Source organism: Ruditapes philippinarum, unplaced genomic scaffold, assembly GCF_026571515.1.
Source record: "Ruditapes philippinarum isolate M1 unplaced genomic scaffold, ASM2657151v2 ctg918_1_1_1_1, whole genome shotgun sequence".
In the NCBI taxonomy this organism is placed as follows: domain Eukaryota; kingdom Metazoa; phylum Mollusca; class Bivalvia; order Venerida; family Veneridae; genus Ruditapes; species Ruditapes philippinarum.
The window spans coordinates 72,839-95,909 of NW_026863899.1; the positions used below are offsets into that span (position 1 = coordinate 72,839).

General features: G+C 31.0%; 1 protein-coding gene across 1 annotated transcript; it reads left to right on the forward strand.

Annotated features, from left to right (window-relative positions):
- Positions 1-1,283: 1,283 nt before the first annotated feature.
- LOC132723738 (ALX homeobox protein 1-like) lies at positions 1,284-21,629 on the forward strand. The gene is made up of 4 exons (XM_060708504.1): positions 1,284-1,788; positions 8,024-8,415; positions 19,627-19,761; positions 20,176-21,629. The coding sequence occupies exons 1-4, from the start codon at positions 1,599-1,601 to the stop codon at positions 20,467-20,469; spliced, it is 1,011 nt and encodes a 336-aa protein (XP_060564487.1). The 5' UTR covers positions 1,284-1,598; the 3' UTR covers positions 20,470-21,629.
- Positions 21,630-23,071: the final 1,442 nt, after the last annotated feature.

Genomic DNA, 23,071 nt, shown 5'->3' on the forward strand with positions numbered 1-23,071 from the left:
TTAGACAGATATTGTAATATGTTTTGTTTAAATCTAAATGAAATTATCTATACCTTTATCAAATGTGAGCAAGGGAATCAGAAAATAAAAGAACCTCCAATGCATTCAATGAACAAACACTTCCGCGTTATTTTTACTTTCCTTGTCTATTTTTTATATATTATGGAGCTTAATATAATTATATTGAAAGTAAATCTGTGAATATATGAAGCTGGGAGCAAACAAATTAACCCCTAGTACATTAAAAAAAAGACGACTGAAAATGAATATCTACCAAATTAAAATCACCATCATCAACAACATCATTATCATCATCAACAACAACACGAACAAAACCAACACCAACATCACCAGTAACCGGAAAAAAACGTCATCATCAAAATCATCATCATCAACAACAGGAAGAAGAAAAAAGAAGGCGAAAACAAATTTGAGAATAAAAGATTGAGTCTTTTAATATTTCCAAAAAAATAGCCCAATGACCCATTCCTCTAAATATAGTTACAAACAACGACCACAAAAAGGCAGCGAAACAAAAATAATTATATACCTTTCTATCATGATTCCACTTAAATTATATAATTATAAAAGATCACTTTTATTCGGCCATAAAAATTTGAACCAATTTTCTGGTAGGTACAAACTACGATGTATCACATATTTTCCATGGTTATTCGACGACATGAAAGTATCCCCCCTAAATGCTCTTTAATCTCTGCACCTATCGAGAGTTTTATTACTTTAATCCTTAAACAGCACTCTTGTAAAGCACACTTTCTAATAAATACAAGTGAACCCAAAATTCAGAGCCCTTTAGGAGGACTAAACTGCCATAAAACCTTATTAATTTCATTATTTTGCAGGATCAAAAACATATGATACCGTCGCTAACTAGGGAAGCATTTTTCCCCGTTTTATGGAAAATAACTTCAAATTGGCTCCAAGATTCTACGGAAGGCATAAACAGGCGGATCTTGAAAATGAAGTAATATATTTTTGCTGGGTGAAAATAATAAAGTTCATAAAAGTTCCGTTCGATATAAAAAAGGGAATATAGAACTATTTCAGCATGTAAACACATAGGTGTCAAGTGAAAGATAAGTGGGTATGTTTGACAGATTACTGTCTCGGCGGATGCTGCAGATGCATTTTGAGATTTCCGGCCGGTTTGTGACAGTCGCGATCTACCTGTAGGAACTATCGTCTGCTACTTGGAGGCGGGGCTTATCGTCTGACTACAACCTCCAGCGTTCTAACCACATGGCGCTAAACTTGTATAAATCGTCTGCATAATATGGAGTTAATTCAATTTGCATGTTGATTTTCACGTTGATTAGTTGAACCACGGCTGATTATACGCATTCGGTTTCTGAAGTAAAATTGACAGTTAGTTATCAAATAATTGTGGATTTATTCCAGTAATAAGCTAATAGGATCTATCGGCATTGAACGTAAATTTTAATTTGAAACGTTCCGTGGAAGTTATCGATAACACTGTAATAGAAACGACGTGAACTTTGCAATAGAATTATAAAAATTTGTTTGAATTATTATTTGTGAATAAAGGACTTGAACTTAATTATAAAAAAAAACTGGAGATGTCCACTGACTTTATTAAAGCGGAGCGTGCAATGTTTGATTCTTACGGCGGTTTGCGACTTCCGCTCGACGCTATGAAAACAAGAGATGACCTATGCTCGGATAGAACTCTTTCTGACCAGGGTGCGTACAACCACCATTCCATTGATGACATCCTTGGATATAGAAGAATGCAAGAAAACATGAAAGGTTTGTTCCGTCTTTTATACTTTTATAGCAGTGTTTTTTATCCAGAGTCAATGATTATCCCACCCAACCACCCCCTTCGTCAAGGTATTGACTTGTCTCTTAAAATCGGTGTCATGCTTCGAACCTGTGTGATATAAGTTTATTATATTATCACAATATTATACTACGGACAAATAGTCAGTGAAAGATATAAATTTGTATATCACTGCCGTAGTTTTGACATTCTTAGTCTCAGATGGCAAAATTTTATATTAGCAATTGGTCAAACGGTGTAGATCATTGTAAATGCATTTCTGCTTCATTAATTCTAACTAATAATGTACTTTGTTTAAAGTATATTAATCGAAAAAGTTCGATGGACAAAATGCTATAAAAAGTGAGAAATAACGCAAAGGTTATATAATGAATTAATGAGAATAAAGACTTCCAGTATTAACATAACGTCCTCGCGCTTGTCATGCAAGTGTTTCTTAAATAATATCGTTAATAATATCTTGTTTTTATGCCGCCTATTAATTAAGATTCGAGTGTTGATATAAGTGAATAAAATAAATGCAATGAAAATATGTTAGAACTGATCAAAGCACGGATTGTCTCATATATATACACTAATATACTAATTTTTACAAGTATTGTAGACTCCCATACAAATGATGATTTTGTAAGGCCGAGAGGTTGTTTGATAAATATGTTATTTTATTTCATTAAGACGATATAACGTGCAAACTGTACATTAAGTTTTCCCGCCAAAACTGGCCAATTGAAGTCGAGGTAGATATTTCATATTTAAGGGACTACTGAAAGATTTTTATTTTATTTTGGCATTTTAAAAACAAATTTATGCATTTAAAAAAACAAAGTTTAAAGCCGGGAACGGGGAAGGTTCATCGGTAAATCGCTTACCGATATAAGTAAGATAGCCAATAGCCTTCAAGACAGTCTTTGGGTAACTCAAAACGAATTTAATAACATTTTATAAACGCTCTACGCATTAATTTCCAAGTTATTGTTACAAACATATGAAAACAAATTTCAAAATCTACATACGAAAATAAACCTTTCGGTAGATATTCACAAAAATATTCCAGCGCATAACATACTTTTTGAAATCAACAACAGCAACAACAACAACAACAAAACAAACATTCAAAAAATAGAATACATTAATGAAGAACAGTTGAAACATTTTTAGCTACCACAGCGAGCATAGGGCGTTTAACATGTTTTAGGGAAGCCATAAATATGTTTATTGCCGGGTTTTCCAAAATCACCAGGTCGCCATGTTCTCCTCCTATATTAATCGAGGTATTCCGGTGCTTTTCGTTTTATTTTAACGTTGTATTTTTCACTCGTTGTTATTAAATTTCTATGATACATTTATCAAAATGCTTGTTTGTTCCTTTTGTAGTAGACTGACACAATCATGTATTTTCTGCTCTAAGAATTAACACAAGACCAAATAATTAACAAAAGACCTAAGAATTAAAACGAGACCTAAGAATTTACAAAAGACCTAAGAATTAAAACGAGACCTAAGAATTTACACGTGACCTAATGTCTCTAGCACATGCAAAATACTATGAAATATCCATAGCAGTGCAACTATGCTATTTTCCTATTCTTAAATCATATCCTGAGCGTCTCTGTTATTTAATGTGCATTGATAACATAAGAAAAGAGAATAAAACGTTCCCTAACAAAATATTCAAATACTAATATAGTATGTCTTGCAATGCTTACAATCATATGTCAACAGATCCTTTAGAAATCTGCAAAGTTGGTTATCTTTCTACTAATAATTAGACGGCTAATTAAATTTGAGAAAGATAATTTTATATAGAATTTTCAAGTTATATGAATGACCAGATTTTGAAAACCGATTCTTGAACTGGGTTTTTGTGTGGTAGGCTATTGTTGCCCTAAAATATTACATATTCGAATGTGCATACCTTTTCTTCTTTCCCCCCTATATTCCATATAAAAATAATTAGTTATGCATCCTGTATCAGACCATTATTATAATGACATTCTTGATAGAACGACTCGATTTTCATCCCATTCTCAAAATGCCGATCTTGTCTTAATCGATTTACAAAAACATCTTGTCTTGCTTGATTAGTAGAAATTATTACTTATTAGCTATTGTTTATAGCATACATCGTCGTAGCTCTTTTGCCCTCCGAAGATAATGGCCAGTAATTGAAAGAAAATCATGTTTGCATCCAGACAAGAGCCTCGCTAAATTGATATTTGTGTTATACCGATTATACTATAAATAAGCTGTTGTCATTAGAACACGAAATAGCATGCAATAAGCAACTTATTAACCGGCTGGGTAGGTGTTTATGGGGGTATATTATACCATCGATCTTTTAAAAGGTTGTATGAAGAAAACTCTTTTATTACTGTTTTAACCCTTACAACGCTACCTATCATTAATGTACTTGTCCGTCTGTCAATCTGGACTGAACCATTCATAATTGTAGGGGATTTCAAAAAAAAAAAGAGAACTGAATGAACAGCGAACAGTGCAGACCATGGTCTACGGCACGGGACTTGATTTGCACTGGCCCCATAAGGATTTTCAGCTGCCTTCAGCTTTCTAAAAGAAAACACATTTTATTTGAGGAATATACTATAGTTTTATATCATTCGCGTGCTATGAATGTCATCAGTTAGAATAGCGTCCGAAACTAAAATTACATCATGGTAAGTATGAACCAAGCTTACTATAGGAAGGAAGAGAACATGATAAAATACATCAGTTGTGAATTCAAATATCATTACAGGCATACCACTTGTTGTTTGCAATGCTTCATTTCGAACCTTTTCAGGACTATCTAACCCCCCTGATTGGAATATTGATGCAAAGAAGATGCCAAAGAGCTTCCCTTGAGAGACATTGTTTTAAATTATTTTATTTTATTATTATTTTAATAATCTAGCTACACGAGAAGAATTTTACTTTCTAGTAAGTTTACTTTCTATTGGCCAGGGTCTCATATATCTTTAACACTGTTATAGTGACGACAAAATTCATGTATAAGATCTGAAAAAAGTGAAACTTTGTGAAGCATAAATAAGCACACAAACATATTAAGAAATTGCAACGCTTATACAGAACAAAGTTTGTATGAACATAGATATTTTAAGTTGTTTTCTCGTTATTTAAGACTATCCTTTGTGAACGAAGAAGAAAAATCTTCAAGTTTGATTTAGGTCGACGTGTATCTACTTTCGTTTGGTCTCTGAAACACTTAAAATCATGGGCGCCGACGTAAGAGCGGCACTTCTATAGATGTTCAAAAAATGGAATACAACAAACAAAAAATGATTGAGGCGGTTATAAAAATTCTTGAACATTTTCGATTACTTTATGTATAATGTATGCAGTGTAACCATAACCTTTGGCTTCATTTATCAAAAAGCCAATCTTTTAAAGTATCCAATGACATTTCTACCACGTACTTGTTCTCAATTCCTTCTCAAGTCCTCAAGAATTCATTTAGATATTCCATTACGTTGGTTTTTATGGGTATTATGAAGATCTGTTTCTAAGGAGTATATTTTTACAGTGTGCTAACTTGAAGACATATGCTATAAGATATTTCTAAAACGTTTGGTCGAAGTGTAATAATGATTGAGAATTTACGTCCCTTTTTGGAGCATGCGCACTCAAGCATCTGCTATTATGATTGGACGACGCTCAATATATTTATTTTGAAACTGATCAATGAAAATATTGATACTTTAGTAGTCTTGCATCTTGTGTTTGCGCACTCTTGTACCCGAGGTTCTGATTGGTCGATTTACATTTATATAAAATTGACAAAAATATTGTTATTTTAACAGTCTTGACTTTTAATTATGAATATCCTTCTCGAGTATCGGATATTCTAATTGGACGATTTCTGATACATTTATTTTTAGCTGACCAATTAAATTTTAATTTGTAAATAGTATTGACGCTTGAGTATAAAATGTCCTTGTTGACGTGGCGCATTCAAGCATCCAAGGGATACTCAATAGGTTCGTCTGAAAAGAAAAATGACCTAAAGATAATATTAAGTTAAAAATTCAGAAAACGTTTCTTTTATTTCAATGGAACAATTTTCAATTTATACACATAATTTATTATTTTTTGCTCCCACTTGAAGAATTTTCTGAAGAGAATTTAGTAAAAACGTATTTAGACAAAAAAGATACGATAAAAATCTTACAGAAGTCTTTGGTTAAGAAAAATTACAACAACAAATTTAATATAACGTTAGGTTGGATAGATTCGTGATTCCAGTCATTCTTTGTACGACTAAATTTCTTATAGAAGCATACACTTCAGAAGAAAATAAGATATAATTTGTCGCAGTGAGATCGTTATTAATGTGATAAGCAAAAGGAAAATTAATAAAACAGAGACTTTAATAATTTTAATCACAATACAGTAAAACATTAATAATTATTTAGAAAAGATATGAAAATTTCGCCTTTAACCTAATCTCGTAATATAATCTTATCTGATAAAAGAACCTTATCCATCATCATCTTCTTTTTTCTTTTTCTTCACCATTAACATCATCACCATCATATCATCATCATATCATCATCATCATCAATTATTATTTTTTTCCATTCTGAAAGGAATGAAGCACTTTGTCAAATATGTGAATTCAACAGGGATATTGACGATGAATACCATTTTGCGTTAATACGTAGTAAAAATGAAAATGACATGAGAAAACAAAACATTCCAAAATATTTTTGACAAAAATGTGAACATTTTGTAAATTGTCAAACTAAAAGGAAATTATTCCATGCATTATAACTTCAATAAGTATTCATGCAATGTATAGTTTAAACAATTTATTGCTCATTCTCTACTTGTATAATTTTATTGTGAATTTTGAAGTACAATGCGTAGTTTTTTCACAACGGACACTTTTAAAACTTGTATTTTATATAAATATTCATATATTGACGTTTGTAAAAACATGTTTGTTCAAAGAGGAGCATAAGTTTAGTTCCTTACAGTTAATAAATATGTTCAGTTCTGTTATTAAACATAATATACTAAACTACTAATAGTATAATATCCGGAAAATTTGCACACGGATGTGTAAAAATACAAGCTCAAATATTATATAAAAAATTAATTCGCCTTGAAAAAAAATGGTTAAATTAAACTTTATATTTTAATTTGTATCGATGGTTTAATTTACGAATATGAACAATCTTTTTATGTATTTATATATTGTAAATTCGTTCGTTTTATTTATACGTGGGTTATTTTTTTAAGTTATAAATGACTAAATGAGATATGTCTTATACTTGTTATAACTTGTATAAATGGGTTTACTTTTATTTGTATAAATGGTTATGGATTTTAAAACTATTGAACATTAGTTATTCATTATCTTATGATGAACGTCGGTGTAGAAGCAAGGTTATTTCTCATGAAACGCAATTACATTGTTATTTGGTTACGCGGCTTTGTCCACTCCTGCGCAACACATGTACACGAAAAAATGCCTCGGTAACGAAAACTTGACCTGACCGTTCGTTAATTAAGTCAATTAACTATTTTCTACTGTTATTTGTTTAATCAACATCAGTAGAAACGTCTTCTGTGCCAAGCTGTGATTTTTGGCAAACCAACAACAACTTTCTGTATGTATTTCAAGCCTAACCGTAGGATATCCAATCGTCCTGGGCCGCACTTTATTCCCTTGTCCGTATAGTAGACTTTATTTGAAAAGCCTCACTTTGGTATTGTTAAAATTGACCCAGCCGCTTCTTAATTAATCGGAACGTGTGCAAATGGATCTCGAAACACTAGAACACCAAAAACCCGAGTGCTAAATGTAAATTCGCCGTCGAACACATTTCTTGGATTCTAGAGTCAGTGCATGCTCCAGTCTGTTTCAACGAACGCTCGATTATTCTTGACGGATTACTTAAAATGCTAATTTGTGAATTTTCTTGTCTTGACGTTTGGTTGTTGTGGGGGCCTTGATTTGAAAAATGACTTTAGTAATTCGTCTGCCAGTGTGGCGACGGTAAATAGATCGTGTGTGTTATTGTTAATATGTGATCATATGTTTAAATGTAATAACCGGCAATCAGACTATATCTTAAAAATTCGATGAAAAGATAAGTCGAGGGAGAAAGTTGCCGTCTGCTTATAATTACGTCATGAGCGTTGTATGTAATGCGAGTAAAGAGTATAATTCTTTTACAGAAATTACTGAAATGAAAGCTAAAGGAATGCAGAATGATGTCACGCAGTCACCGACAAAAATTGACAGTCTTGAAGCGGAGATTCTCCGCGAGCGGGACTCAGCTGTGCGGGAATCTAAAAGTCAAAAAGCAGACGACAAATCGAAATCTTCAGCCGATTCTCCAAACGTTTCAAGTGATCGTCTTTCCATCGGAGATGATTGTAAAAGGGATGACAATGAGGATAGCAATGAAGAAAGTGATGCAAAAAAGAAAAAGAGAAGAAACAGGACAACCTTTACTAGTTTTCAGTTAGAAGAAATGGAAAGAGTGTTCCAAAAGACGCATTACCCGGATGTTTACGCACGTGAGCAGCTCGCGCTCAGATGTAACCTGACAGAAGCTCGAGTCCAGGTAAGAACATTAGCTATTTCATATCGTTTTAAATATCACCAAATCAGCTTTTTAATTAATATAATCTTATACAGACACGTTGAATTATTTTTTGTAGCATCTGACCTTAATTGAAGGAATGGCATAAAACATTTTTCTTACAATTGTTACAAATGCTAATACATGTAATTCAACATTTTGTGATGGAACGAAAAGCGACTGATGAACGCAATAATAGCACTATTTTGTTGGCCGTATAGAAATAAGGAAACATACAAGAAATAAAACAAAAATAATTCTCAAGCATTTAGAAAATTAAACAGTACACAAAAATAAATTTCATAATCATACAATATGCAATAATCTTATGACCATTGACTCTCATGTTATGCAGAACGATATAAATTTGTAATACTTTATAAAAAAAATATTTATTCGCCATATCTTAATATTACACATATTATAATATGTTTATTATAATAAATTTGCGTAATTTTATTGCTTCATATACTAGCATCGGTCTTCAGCAAACAATTTTTTTGAACAAAATCAATACGAAAAAAAATAATTGTATATATTTAAATAGAGTAAAAGATCCGTCTTATGTTTTAATACGAAATGAGATTAATGACGTAATGCATATTGACCTTAGCACGACTCTAATTATAATAATGTTAAAGATTTATTAACTTGGCCTGGTCGCCATTTTAAAGGACATTCCCAATATTTTATATGTTGAAGATAAGATAGAATTCTATGGTCTTATTTTAACTTTTTAAGAACTTCTTAAATATAGGCGGTAAAATAATGGTTTACTTCACATATGTAAAGGAATTCGACAATTTACCTAAATCATCATTCTGTCTTTGCTTATTTTTTAATATTTTGTAAATCACTGGAATATATATTGAATAATGACCCCCATCCCCACTCATCCCCAACCAACGAAATGGCTGCCACTTTCTTTAAGAGAGCTAGATATTACAAAAAATTAAATATGTAAATATACATGCATATAACTATAAACCATATTTATGTTAATAACTTGACACTGTCTTATGTAACACTTTTCGGTGGAAAAATGCCTAAAAGCTTAATCGGTTCCATTATATAATCTACTTACATATAATAAGCACTAATAACAATTAATTACATTGAACTCTTGTGAAGTTTATATGCTTTGTTTTTATGCTCTCGTTAATGCACGAGTTTCACGAGCCATTAAAAGATGATTTTCAAAACCAACCACTAAAAAGGGAAACAGTCCGCAAATGTTTTAATGGCGAATATCAACTCAAACTTCTGTTTGAATCTGTCATCTCTTTAAGCTACATATGCTTTCTTAAAAAAATAATTGAATAATCCGGTACAAACATTCTAAGTATTTATATCATCGCATATGATTTAACGTCGTTATTATATTTTTTACGTTTGTTTTATTTTCGTTTTATTGTATACTAAAGAAGAACGCATCAGTTTTTCAAGTAGTGCTTGAGGTAGAATTTCATACCGACGCTGTGTTTTGCCAGTGTTTCTTTTATCTTTTGTAATTAATCTGAATTATTAATTGACTTAAGGCAATTGTGCACTTTTCATAATAACAATTAATTATAATTGATACATTTTTATTTATATACACGAGTGACTATTAAAATATGTCCTACTTATTATGACGTGTACATGAATGCAACTTGTATATGTATATATGTTATTAGAAATAAAGATTTTTTTGACAGGTTATATGGCCCAATATAAACGGTTGTTTAGAGATATGACCCGAGCCGCCAGGTTAGTGTTATATTGAAAACAACTGTTTATATAACCTGTCAGGAATCTTTATAATGAATTTATAATACAGAAACTTCCCTTTTTAGAGTAAAAATGCAATCTTCATAAATTGACAGCAACCGTATATTTTAAAACTATATAAACGTTACGGTTGTACAATGAAAAGTGAAGTTGCAAACGAGCAGTACTATAATATTAGTTGTAAATATTTGAAAGGTCATATGACCCAGTTTAAACTGATATATTAATAAGCTTATATGACCAGAGCAGTCACGAGATGGTTATATACCAAACATCGTTTATATATACAGCTATATAACCTATAAATAGCATTAATACCTAATTTACAATTATGTGCAGTTACTTTATTTGTTTAGAATTGAAAATTTAAACAAAAATCGTCATTTTGCTCAATGATATTAACGTAATAGATGTCCAATTAGAATCGTTGTTACAAACGTGCACCTTATTATAAATCACATATTGACCAATAAATATCGGTCTCAAGATTAATAGGATTAATGAGTAAAGCAGGTAAAGTTCGATTAGTTGTAAACAACTACTTTTTAGGAATATTGTTGAAAATTGAACTTCATTATTTACATTTCTCATTATTCTGTCAATGATAGTCACCCACATGTAGGTTGATAAAAAACAACAAAACAACACCTTATGAAATTGATGATCTACTTATATCACACATGTTCACTAATTTGACTTTTTAAATAATTAAATATATGACCTGTTTGTTTTGCTAAGCGCCATTCAGTGTCTTTAATAGAAATAAATATTGAGTTATGGCCCCTTAAATGTTTACCAATTTCGACAAGGGAAGTAAATCTCGTAACATCAGAATTTATACACAGAAGCCGTAATAAGAAAACAAATTATAAATCATTTAAAATGATATAAAATGTGCAGATATAAATCAGTATAAAACATATAAAATAAATGAAAGTCTACATCATCTAGATTACGTCAGCAATCTTGAAATCAGTTACATGCAATGAAATAAGATTTACAAAACATATAGGAGACAGGAACTGTTATCAAAAATCTATACCATACCGTTCCCGCATCATCATTTCCCGAGTATTTCGGAGAAGTCGGGTCACTGCAAAACTTCAAATGTACACAAGTGCCTTTCAAAACTCCAGTCATGCGTAAGAATCACACATTCATGATATTCACTAAGTACAAATCAATCTACTGAATGTATTGCACGGAAGGAACCCGAAAAAAGTTCAACGGAAAAATATTACAAACTGAAATAAAATCATGAAATTCAGTCTTAAGGTCTCCACTGAGTCTACGTTATATATCAGATCTTATGCATTTTGACAATTTACAACTTTAATAATTCCCCGCCACGAATAATGTTTTTTATGAAGTAGGGAGAAGTTAGTTTTCAAAGACGTTGGATAATACCCGGGGCCAGTTATTAAGCAATTAATATATATTACGCTATTGCTGTTGCGTTTAAAAGTGAATTAACGAGCTACGAAATATGAATAAGCGTGTTTTATAGTTATTACGTAGAGTGCTACGAAAGCTTAAGCTATCTGTTACATTTTGCCTATGAATCTATAACGTTTTTGAAACCTTTTTATTGCAATTTCTTATTTGAATTTTCCGTTTAAAAGATAGCGAACACCTAAAAAAAGTGTTACTAATTAGATTAAAGGAATAGGTGATAAGAAGTGGTGGCCTTGTTAAGATGATATCGGGGCAGAAATTCGGTTTTACTGACCATAATTTTACGGAAAGAACTTGTTACTTTAATTTTCTTAAGCACATACGAGTACAAACCATCAGGAAAGAGAAAACAACAACAACAACAACAACAACAGAAAAGCAGAATCTTCATAATTACCAGAACAACAATCTAATAGCTAATCTAGCCTAATCTAGTTCGATTACGAGGCGTTTTTTTCTCATGCGGATTGACCGAAGATTTTATAAATAATAATATTCCGCGTTTCTGCAGTAATTCAATTATTTCAATATGCAAGAATTATTTATCTTTAAGAGAACTTTGATATTTAATAAAGATTACAGGGTTTCTCGGTGATTTTATGGTATATTAAGCGGGAATACGGCATAAAGAGGATGAGATAGACAGAAACTGTCAATAAATTCTTGAGCTATTTAAGCTGTGTTCGAGAATGTTTGTGCACGAATAGTTTTACTATTTAAAAGTACGAATTAGTTTGTTAATGTAATAGGGTATGAGCGCGAATTTGTAAAACAATTTACTTAAAAGCACAACAGCTTTCTGGTACCACGCCGTTTTTTTGTGTGTGAAAATGATGAAAAAAGTTTAAAACCGTAAAAATGATTGTTAAGTGGACAAATTTAGTCTAGCTTTGATGTATAGGCATCTGAAATCCATAGAAAATATTGACAACATGTCGAAATATGCAGATATTACTGTTGACGAAACATTTTTGTCCGGGCTTATTTTAGTTTGGCAAAGTTGCCATTTACCATAGATCAATCATTTTTTTAAAGAACGAAAAGGGACAATCTTATTACATATTAAAATGCGAAAAGAATAAATCTTATTTTAAAATGAGAAATTGAACAGTCATTGTTTTTATTGTCTCAATTAAATTCCAATGAAAGTGAACAAGAATGAATTTTTAAGAATTAAGTGTTTATCAATGAAATGTCAAAATTTAACGCAAAAAGATTTTCTACATTGAAAATGTAATGTGATTTTAAAATAGATATAATTCATATACATGTTTAAGCTAAATTATACTTTCTACAATTAAATGATATTTTTTAATGTTCAAAACAACCGACAGATGGCGCTCGTGGTTCTGATAGTTCTTTTTTCAAAAGAACACTTTCAAACATATTATTTTTCATATTTTTGAAATTTTCCCATACTTTTCTTTAAAAATCTTAGCCCCGACGGTACCAAAGGGGGTTTTTATAGGTCACATGCTGATTTCAGCCTGATTTTTTTGAACGGATCAAATTTTTTTCGCGAAAATTTTAAACCATTTTTCTTCTTTACAATCACATTTTGGCTGCAACGATCAAAAGAAAGTGTTGTAGACCACAAATAGAGTTTTACGTCTTCATAAGTAGAAATTGTCTCCTTGTTTAATATATTTAAAACACTTTCCTTTATGTTTAAATTGAAATCTATGTTTTATGCGGCGATAAAACACGGGTACCATGCTGAGACGTAATGGTTTTATGTACACAACGGTAACTTAGCAGAGCACCAACAGTGCAGATATTTTTAGAGGAAATATGTTTTTTGAATGCTTTTTGGAAAATTATGAAGAAAAAAAAATCTTCACAGAAATCTTCAAATGCAATTTCAAGTACCAACATATGTACTGTAGTTTTACTAGACAGCATGCTGAACGTATTTTCTTTTCTTTAAACCTTGTATGGTAAAGGAATACTGAGTAATTACTCATTTTTTCTAAGTTGTTATGTAACATGCAAAATGAAAATGACGTAAAAAAAAAAAATCACCCGGACGCTTATTAGACAGCGACCACTGCAATAAAACCAATTCGTTTAAGTATTCTTGATATTTGATTAAATTCGGATCACGTGCGATTGACCATCTGAATTTTTTAAAGCTGTCGATACCCGAAGAAGAAAACAAAAATAAATACTTGAATACAATACAAAATTTACTTATGCTTGTATCTGAACATGGTAAAAATACAACGTCTGTAAACTTGAGAGTTTTTTTTACACTGATGCTTGCATTTCTAATACCAGTAAAAATTTATATGACATTACTTTGGATGATAGATACTGCAAAAAAATCTTAGTGGAGATGTTTCCAGGAATATTAATGTAAAAATTTAAATCACTCCGTAATCATACCTGTTAGTTCTTAAAAGACAGACTGCTGGGAAAATTACATTAAAATACATTTATCAGCCTTCCCGCAGTAATCTTTTTACCCCACACTTTATGAATAGGTAGATATAAATATCTTATTATTATCGAATATATATTTACCCCCTGTCGCAATAATGTATTAAGACAAAAATTTACTTTAAATCACCGTGCACCCCAGTAATTTGTGTGGTTATATGCATGTTTGACTTAAATATGTTTTTTCTCTCTTAATTATACGAAATAATGTTTGTAATGCTTTGTTAGAATCAATAATACTTATAGAAGATGATATTTAAGAACTTGCGGCTTTAATGAGTTTTTTACTAAAAAAACAACAACAACAAAAACCTGAAAAGTTAATAGAAAAGGAAAGCCCAAACGTTAGACTGACGATAAGTTATGTCATAAAAAAGTTCTCTAAAAAAGATTTTTATTAAATCACTTCAGATGAAATTGATACACAAATAAATACATTAGCACAATGCTTATTTTCTTAGTGTTTCAAGTGAATTTAATTGTTTCTGTTGAGTTTTTATGGCCCATAAAATACGTGCAAAGAGGTTAATTGATTTATTTAAATATTTAAGATAAAAGGCTCACACGGTACATAATTTAAAATTTATGAATGGTATTCTTCTTCAATGTCACTAAACACGCACAATGCACATGTTTTGAATATGAAGTCGTTTTCCTAAAAACGAAGCAAATTGTTTACGATAAAAAGAGAATAAGCACAAATTACCGAAAAAACGAAATGACATTCGTCTTCAATGTCATTCAAGCAAGATACACATGTTTCAATTATTTTGTCGTTACTATTGTTGAAGAAACAACAACGGAACAGTTTACATGTAATTTAAAATGATTGCACTATTTCTTTGTAAGAACTTATGAATTATCAAATATGTGCGCCCTGAAATAATGTATCCCTAAACAATTTGTTACGTTTGGCTTAAGACAATGTACATGCAGTTTATATTTTGTCAAGGTAATTGCGTTACTGTGTTATTAAAAGGGACTCGGTAACACATTATTTTTCAGCAAGAGCTTAATATGTTGTCACTGTAAATTATGGCACAAAAGAAATTCAAACCATTCTCGAGTCCGCTTCATTTAAGTAACCATTCATGGTGCACCGTGAGGGAACATGGTCGTGACCTAGTATGGCTCGAACCCACGACAATTGGGTAATGATGCATGTACTATAACCAGACTGTTGCATTCCTCGTTAAAAAATAAATAAATGTATTGCTGGAAATGGTTTAAAATGAACTTTCAGCATTTAGAATTTAAAATATTTCAAATAGAACACATAAAAGAGATACTTTATTAATAACCGAATAAACGTTTTAAAACAAAAGTGAATCCTTTTACTGTTAAAACATGGGTTTCTGGCTCGTCATTTTCTTCATTAATTTAAGCGACAGGAAAAGAAGCAAAACTACTCGCTTACAACATAGATAAATCATTACACTGATGTTATAGCAGTCATCGTTTTATTAACGTGTTTTAGCGCACTCGCGCGCCTGCTCTGGATGTTGCAAGTCGCCAGTTTGACGGAGTGGGCGGAGTTACATGTTGATTATTAAAGAAAGGGGCGTGTCTTATGAAAATGTAGAACTATTTTATCATACTTATCAAAGAAATGAGAATTTCACAATAATTAGCGAATATAAATGCGGGTATTTTTGCTTGCGACTGAATGGTTCATATTGGTACATAAAAAACATCAAAATGCTATAAAATGATAGTGAAAATACTGTTTGATAATTCATAATAATGTACATAGCGTTTTATGTGAAAGAAACTAATCTGCTGTTATTTTTTTTAAATAAATATTTTGTTAACAACAACAACGACAATTTAAGTAAAAAATATAATATAATAAATCGGACCAGCAGACTGACATATCAGAAATACTCTAGTCTTGTTTCAAATTATTTTGAGAAATAAATAATATTTTTATTTTCTTGATGAAATGTCAAATGAGAGGGAACACAATTTATTAAAACTTTGATTTTGTTGCTATTAATATAATCTGAAAAATAATTAATTAAGAACATAAATATTATATAAATGGAAATGAATCATCTATGGAATTAAGTCACGATTTAAGTGGCACAAAGCGCATGCGCAAGAAACTGTATTTGTTCTAACGTCCGAAATTGACTTGTTTCACAGCGTTTACAATTTCAAACTTTTTCTGAGAAATTTCTAAAAGAAATGTTTATGTTAGAGCCAAAAATGCCCCAAGGTGACGTGTTCTTGGTTTTGAAGGTGGACACTATGTAACCCGTCAGACATCTTGTCTGCTAGCTGCCTACGGAAGCAAGCTTTTGGTGGAGACTGACAAAAAGCAAGCGTTTGATGGAGGCTGACAGATTCCTAAATATTCACTGATGTCAGATCTCTTTGGGAGAATGTGGTTTTGTTTGTATTACTTGAAACCCGATCGCCATTTACATTATCGTCTGACATAATACCCCGCTATATTGTCATGTAGCTATTCAAGGGAGGTAATTAAAACATGAGATAATGCCAAATCGCGAAATGATGATTGTGATACGGATATGATATCGAGAAGCGTAATGAGAATAAACTTCGAGATAAAATTGTATATGTTCTTAATTTAAGCACAGATTTCAATTACACGGAAATACTTTGAATTAATTCTTTCACAGGAAAAAAAATCTGAGAACTCGTTTCACAGTTGAGAACGGTGCAAATAAAAAAAGTCAAGAGGTTTCTTTTTCCAGCCTGCATAAAGATATTTAAACTGTTTGAAAATAAAGAAAAATAAGAAATAGAAAATACTTTCTATTCTTAATAAATTTCAGTTCATTAATTTTTGCGCATGCGCAAAAGACGATATCCGCCCAAATATTGTGAAATTTTATCTATAATCAACTTTTTCAGTAGAAAATCAGTAAAACGTTTTTGAAGCATTCTAGATATGATGAATAATACATATATAAAAACTAATCAATTTTAGATAAGTTTACCTCTTCCATTTGATTGACAACGCATGTTAAGATACGCGCCATGATTCCAAGCCGCCATCTTAACTTCTTCAAAACTTCCACTCAATGCACGAGACAAAAACATGTATTTTTGAATATTACGTAGAATGGTATTCGAACAAAAATTATTCACGTAAGAGGGGACTCTCTACATACCCTCGTTGTTCAATTATTAGTTTGAAGTGTCCAACGCTTGAGGGAAGTACCCACTTTTTCATAGTTTCCAAACAGCTGTTTAAGAGAATGGCGACCGATTTAAGTGGTTAAGGAAAAACGTTACATAAATTTCCTTTGATCAGGAATAACATAATAGACAATGGTCACCTGTCCAAGATGATGAAATATGGGCGTTTAATTCTTTGATGTTTGTTCCGTTGTTGAAAATATACATTATTTTTGTTAAGGCATTCATGAAGAGTAATTTTTAAAGTACGTTTAGAAAGGAGGATTTGGAAAAAAGCAACATTCATCGCCAAAAGTCACGAGTCCAATTTGTTGTATATCAAGAACATTTGATAAACGTACCTCTAGAAATTATTTATTTTGAATAAAGAACACCATGCTTGCTCATTTTTGTTAATTATATAATATCAAAATGCGACATCAAATAAAGACGCGAAAAAGACACAGCGTTTTTAAAATTAAACAAACAAATTATATTTTATTGAAACCTTTAGTTTAGTTTTTTTTCAAAGCGTGAGATCTTTTTAATTGAGAGAAGTACTAAAACTAAAATGAATACTTTAACTATTTTTGTATTTTATTGATTTCTAAATAGTAAACGGATGCAAGTAGAAAGGTGCAACAGTTAAACTTCAAAACAGAGTACTGTGTTGTTATTTGGAATTAATTTTAAATAAATACAAGAATTTAAAAGAAATTTAATACTTAACCTGATAGCAACAGTTTCTATTAACAAGTTCATTTATGATATTTGGCAGAATTTGGTTTTAAAAATTCCGATTACAACAAGTTTTGTATAAGTAGGAAAACAACAACAACAACAACAACAACAACAACAACAACAACAACAACAACAACAAAAGAAAAGAAAGGAATTGAATGGATGAATAAATGAATAAATAAATAAATAAATAACAATTATGATAGAAATAAAAAGAAAAACCCAACAAGATAGCCACGGTGGCCTTCGATGCCCACCTTAGATTCATAAAAAAGTCATAGTTTCATTTGGTTTCATTTGATACAGTCGAGAATGTGATGGTTCACATCTTTGAGGACGTATGACTCGATAAAAGCTTGTTTGAATTGTTGTTTGTAATTACACCAACCTTCAAAACATTGTATGCATATCAAAACTTGCCCTTTATAGTCTTTTATTTTGACATAAAATTGTCTAAAGATAGATTTGAGTGTACGATTTTTTCCCGCCTTAATTATTCATTTTGCAATAACGTCTTTTAAGAATGAGTTTATATTCCAACAGAATCTAATCTGTCTCCGACGAACGTAGATTTTCCTCCCTTTTAATTTCATTAATGACTAGATATAATTTGGAGGGCGTGTCATATGTATATTTTGCACGTGCGCACGAAGCACATCAAAGTATATCATACAACTCCATGCGAGCTTTAAGGAATGAAAACTGATTATATATGATTACAAAAAACTAAGCCAAAGACTATGTCTGATACCTGAAGTTTTTGTACGGGGGTAAAGTTTCATTAAACATTGGTATAATTCATAATTAAGGCAAATCTAATTTGCAAAATGGGCGGAGTTATTTTTGTCTGATGACGGCCGACAAACTTTCAATTCCTGCATAAGTTTTTTTCCCTTTCATTTATTACATATAATGAATCATAGTGCCTCGGAAAGCAAGACTAATTCACAAGGAATTAGTATTGTTTCTTTTTTTATATAAAAGGAAATGTGAGCGCGCCACGTCAAATGATTGTGAAACTATAATTAGTGAAGCATTCTTAAGAAATTTAGAACACTTGAATTATTTAAGCAAACAAGATTGCGAAATATTGAACTGAAATTTTCAGTAGTATTATCGATAACTTCGCATATGCCTCATCCATCACATCGTAAAATTAAAAATAACATTCTATCAATCAAGTAATCCAATATAGGTTTATTCCCTGGTTCTTATTTAATCAGTTATGAAGATGCAATATATTCCTTCTTTTTCAAAATAAAAAAAAAATAAATATTGCTAATGAATTTTTAATAGGTAAAAAATAGGGCTCCTATGTATAAAGGAACAATAGGAAATATTACTTAATTTTACATGCGTTGTCCAACAACAACAGCAGCAGGAACAACAACAACAGCAACAAATTAAATTTTCTACAAAACAAAACACAAGGAAATGAAAAGATTTTATTTAAAATATCTAAAGTGGTTGAGACACGAACCTGTAATAAAAAATTCAAAGGACAAATAAGAAAATAGATTTTTATCTTATTTCCTGAATTTTGAATTTAATCCGTTTTTTTGCCCCGACAATATTTTTTTTTGCGGATAATTAATATCTTATTCATTCATTTATTAAAATCTATTATTGCTATTGTTCCAGGTTTGGTTCCAAAACCGACGGGCCAAGTGGAGGAAGAGGGAGAGGTATGGTCAATTCCAGACAATGAGGACGATGCCCCCGGGCATGCCGGGCTACGACATGTCCATATCCCCAAGACATGACGCTTACTCCCAGGTAATTTAATGAGTTTGAGTCGTTGTTTATGTGTCATTTTGGGGATTCATTGTACATTCTATTAGCTTTTTCTAATTTTAGATTATGGGTACTCTGTCATCATCTTTAGAAAATGATAAGTGTAAAAACTCTCCTCTTTTGTCAGTCTAAAACATCTATGCAGAGAGCAGCAGCAAAAACAAAAAGATTTTTGTAAAAAACATTATATATAAAAAATGTTTATTACAATATGTGGAAAACAAGATTGGCAGGTCATTATTTCCGATATAATGTTTTACTAATTAAGCCGCTGTTGTAAGATGCATTTATATTCCTATTAAATACAAATGATCGACGATGTCGTTCATACACAGAAGATATCTTAATTGATATGCTATTTTCGATAACTTACAGTCTTTTATTTTTCTGTTTCAGATGCAACAGCTGTCATGGACAAATGCCGGTCACAATCCCTATCAAATGCCCGACAACAATTGTATGGCGCCAAATCAGCACATGCCAAACTTCATGAGCCTTTCACACGCCGGAAACCCGCTTGCAGCATATCCGGTACATGCGCAGTCACCGTCACCAATGACCAGCGTTAGCCCGCAGGATATTGATCCGCGTGAAAATACGGAACTAAGAAGCACGAGTATCGCGGCTCTCAGATATAAAGCACGGGAACATAGTGTTTCAATGGGAATTTTTGGAGCATATGCGAAATAAATATCACATATCATTTATGAACTAGTGTGCCTTAAAATCATTATATATGTATATGGATGAACAAAAAGTACCAATTTTCATATATTTCGCCATATTTGTTCTTTAAAACGAGGGGAGATAATATTTTTTATAAAAATGTGCCATTACATATATATGGAGTTATCTCACTTTGCCGTAACAGATGAAATGGACATCGATTGCCGGCCATAACCAAGTTTAGTGCAACGTCAGATATTTTTCATATGTTTTCTGATGCGATTGTGCTTGCAAAGTTTGTACATAAAGTCACGTGATCAAGTGGTGCTATCAAAAGAAATGAGATTACACTAAAAGATGATGTTTTAATTAATACCTTTATTGTTTATTCATTTTGAAATATTTTCTAACATCACAAGTTTACATGCTTTCGGATATGCATATTTATACGGATACCACGCAATAACGAAGATTATTTTTTTTCTAATTACAAACGATTCACTTTTACATGAAAAAAGAACTGTATATAGAAATGCAAAAAATATATTTCAATCCTTTTTGCTGATATCAAACTTTTGCTTTTTTCACAAAACAAGATCACGTGGTACATGTTTGTACCATGTTATGTTGAATTGAGAAATCGTTGTAAACTTTTGATATCAATTACTTTTTAACACGTTAGAAAAAAAGTGTACAGTTTTTTGATTGGATATCAATGACATTTATTGATATATTGAATATTATAATTGATATCAATTTTATTACAATCAATATATCATTAAAATAACGTGCATATGATATCATATCAATAAATTCTTTTTGTTTACAGTTTTAAAGTAATTCATGGCATAAGGAGCTTTTGAAATTAAAACTTTTTTTATGCTATTTTTTTTAATTTATAAAGAAAATGCATTATCTAGGAAGCATTTATGAACAAGAGCTGATTTATTAATTTCTTCGACCATTTTATAAAATTGTGCATATATTATATACTATGCCACAATAAATCTATTTATAGAACATTAAAAAACAGCGCTGCGCGCGCAAACTTTGCATTAATATGTAAATTTTCTTTTTGACATCGTCAATGCTATGGCGACATTTGATTGTTCCCCTCATTAAATATACCTTATATTGAGATGAATTTGTACAACATTACCGATTTGATAACAAAATGTGAAAAAATGAATAAAAATATTTGTTTTTACATGTAGATTTGTTTATTATTCCGCCCCTCTCAAACTCAAGTTTAGTCTCGGAATGGAAAGCAAACTCTTATAGTACAAAAGAAGGATTTCCTTTATATTTTATTTATTTTTTATTAATCGTTATTAACAGAATAGTTTAGCTTATTGAAAAACCGACAAAGCGTCAAATTACACTGAAATGTTTTGAAGAACAAAATATAAAAGACTTTTATTGGCCATTTTAAAATTACGAACTGAAATCTGGGAATCTCATTGGCCGTTCTTAAATAAAACGTAAAGGATAGTTCTTGCCTTTCTTAAATTAACTTGTAAGGATAATTCTAAATTAAAATGTAAAGGATAATTCTTTGACAATAAAATACAATGTGAAAAATAGTTCTAAAATTAAATGAACAGGACAGTTTTTTAACTGTCTAATTATATTGCTTAGATATTTAAGTTCTGTTTAACTATACTTCCTCCCACAAAACATTTTACACTTTTAGATGCCATTAAATTTTCAAGTGTACATTTTAATTTACACAAATACTTACTGGGTTTATTTAACACCAGAACTTCAATTTTTTTAAAATCTAAAATGCCATTCAGTATATAAAAATAAACAATTTACATTGAGAGTAAAAATGAACTGTAACGAAATAAATTGTTCTATTTGCATATGGATTTAAAATTAGGCTTCAGATCCCCTACCCCAAACTTTAATACCATTACTTTGGTGGATGGAGTTTATGAACCACTTTTAGGTCTAAACTAGATTTCAGATTTCACCAATATTACCCAGGAAATGCATTAAAGCATACAATAAAAGGTATTATTGAACTAGTACTTTAAGAGCATCATTTTAGGACTACCTTTAAGTTAAGAATAATAGATTCAGGATAATTTCTATCAGTAAAATAGCTATTCAACGTATCTTAAGTCTGCTTAAAAGTGTCGTCATCGGAAATGACGCGTCTATAACGTAAAGCTTGACTAGGATACCACGCTTATATGATAAAGTTTAAAGCAGCATGTTTCCAGATTCATGCAAATTTTTATGAAAATTTTGAAAATGTTTTAAAATATTGTTAAGTGAACAAAGGAAATTATATTCATGTTGGATACAGCACTGACAACCCATGTAAATCAGCAAAAAGAAGAGGTCAAAATATGCAAAAATAGCCATTACTGCGTAAGTAACTCATTAGAAATATGGTGAGAAATACAATGTACAAGCCAACTTCACATACCTTGAACTTTTTTTACTGTTCTTATAAATCAAAGTACTTTTTCTCAAGTTTGATTTTCTTGAAAGGTTTTGATTCATCTGGAGGCGTGCAGCTTTAAAGGAACATGCTACAATTACATGAACAGAGGCAGATTGGAAACTGTATAATAGAATTTGTTTAAATTTTGAATGAGTTTATTTGTACATATGA

Coding starts and splice junctions, on each gene's coding strand:
- LOC132723738 (XM_060708504.1), top strand. CDS start 1,599: ATGTCCACTGACTTTATTAAAGCGGAGCGTGCAATGTTTGATTCTTAC. Junction 1,789..8,023: donor AATGCAAGAAAACATGAAAG/GTTTGTTCCGTC, acceptor ATTCTTTTACAG/AAATTACTGAAATGAAAGCT. Junction 19,762..20,175: donor GACATGACGCTTACTCCCAG/GTAATTTAATGA, acceptor TTTCTGTTTCAG/ATGCAACAGCTGTCATGGAC.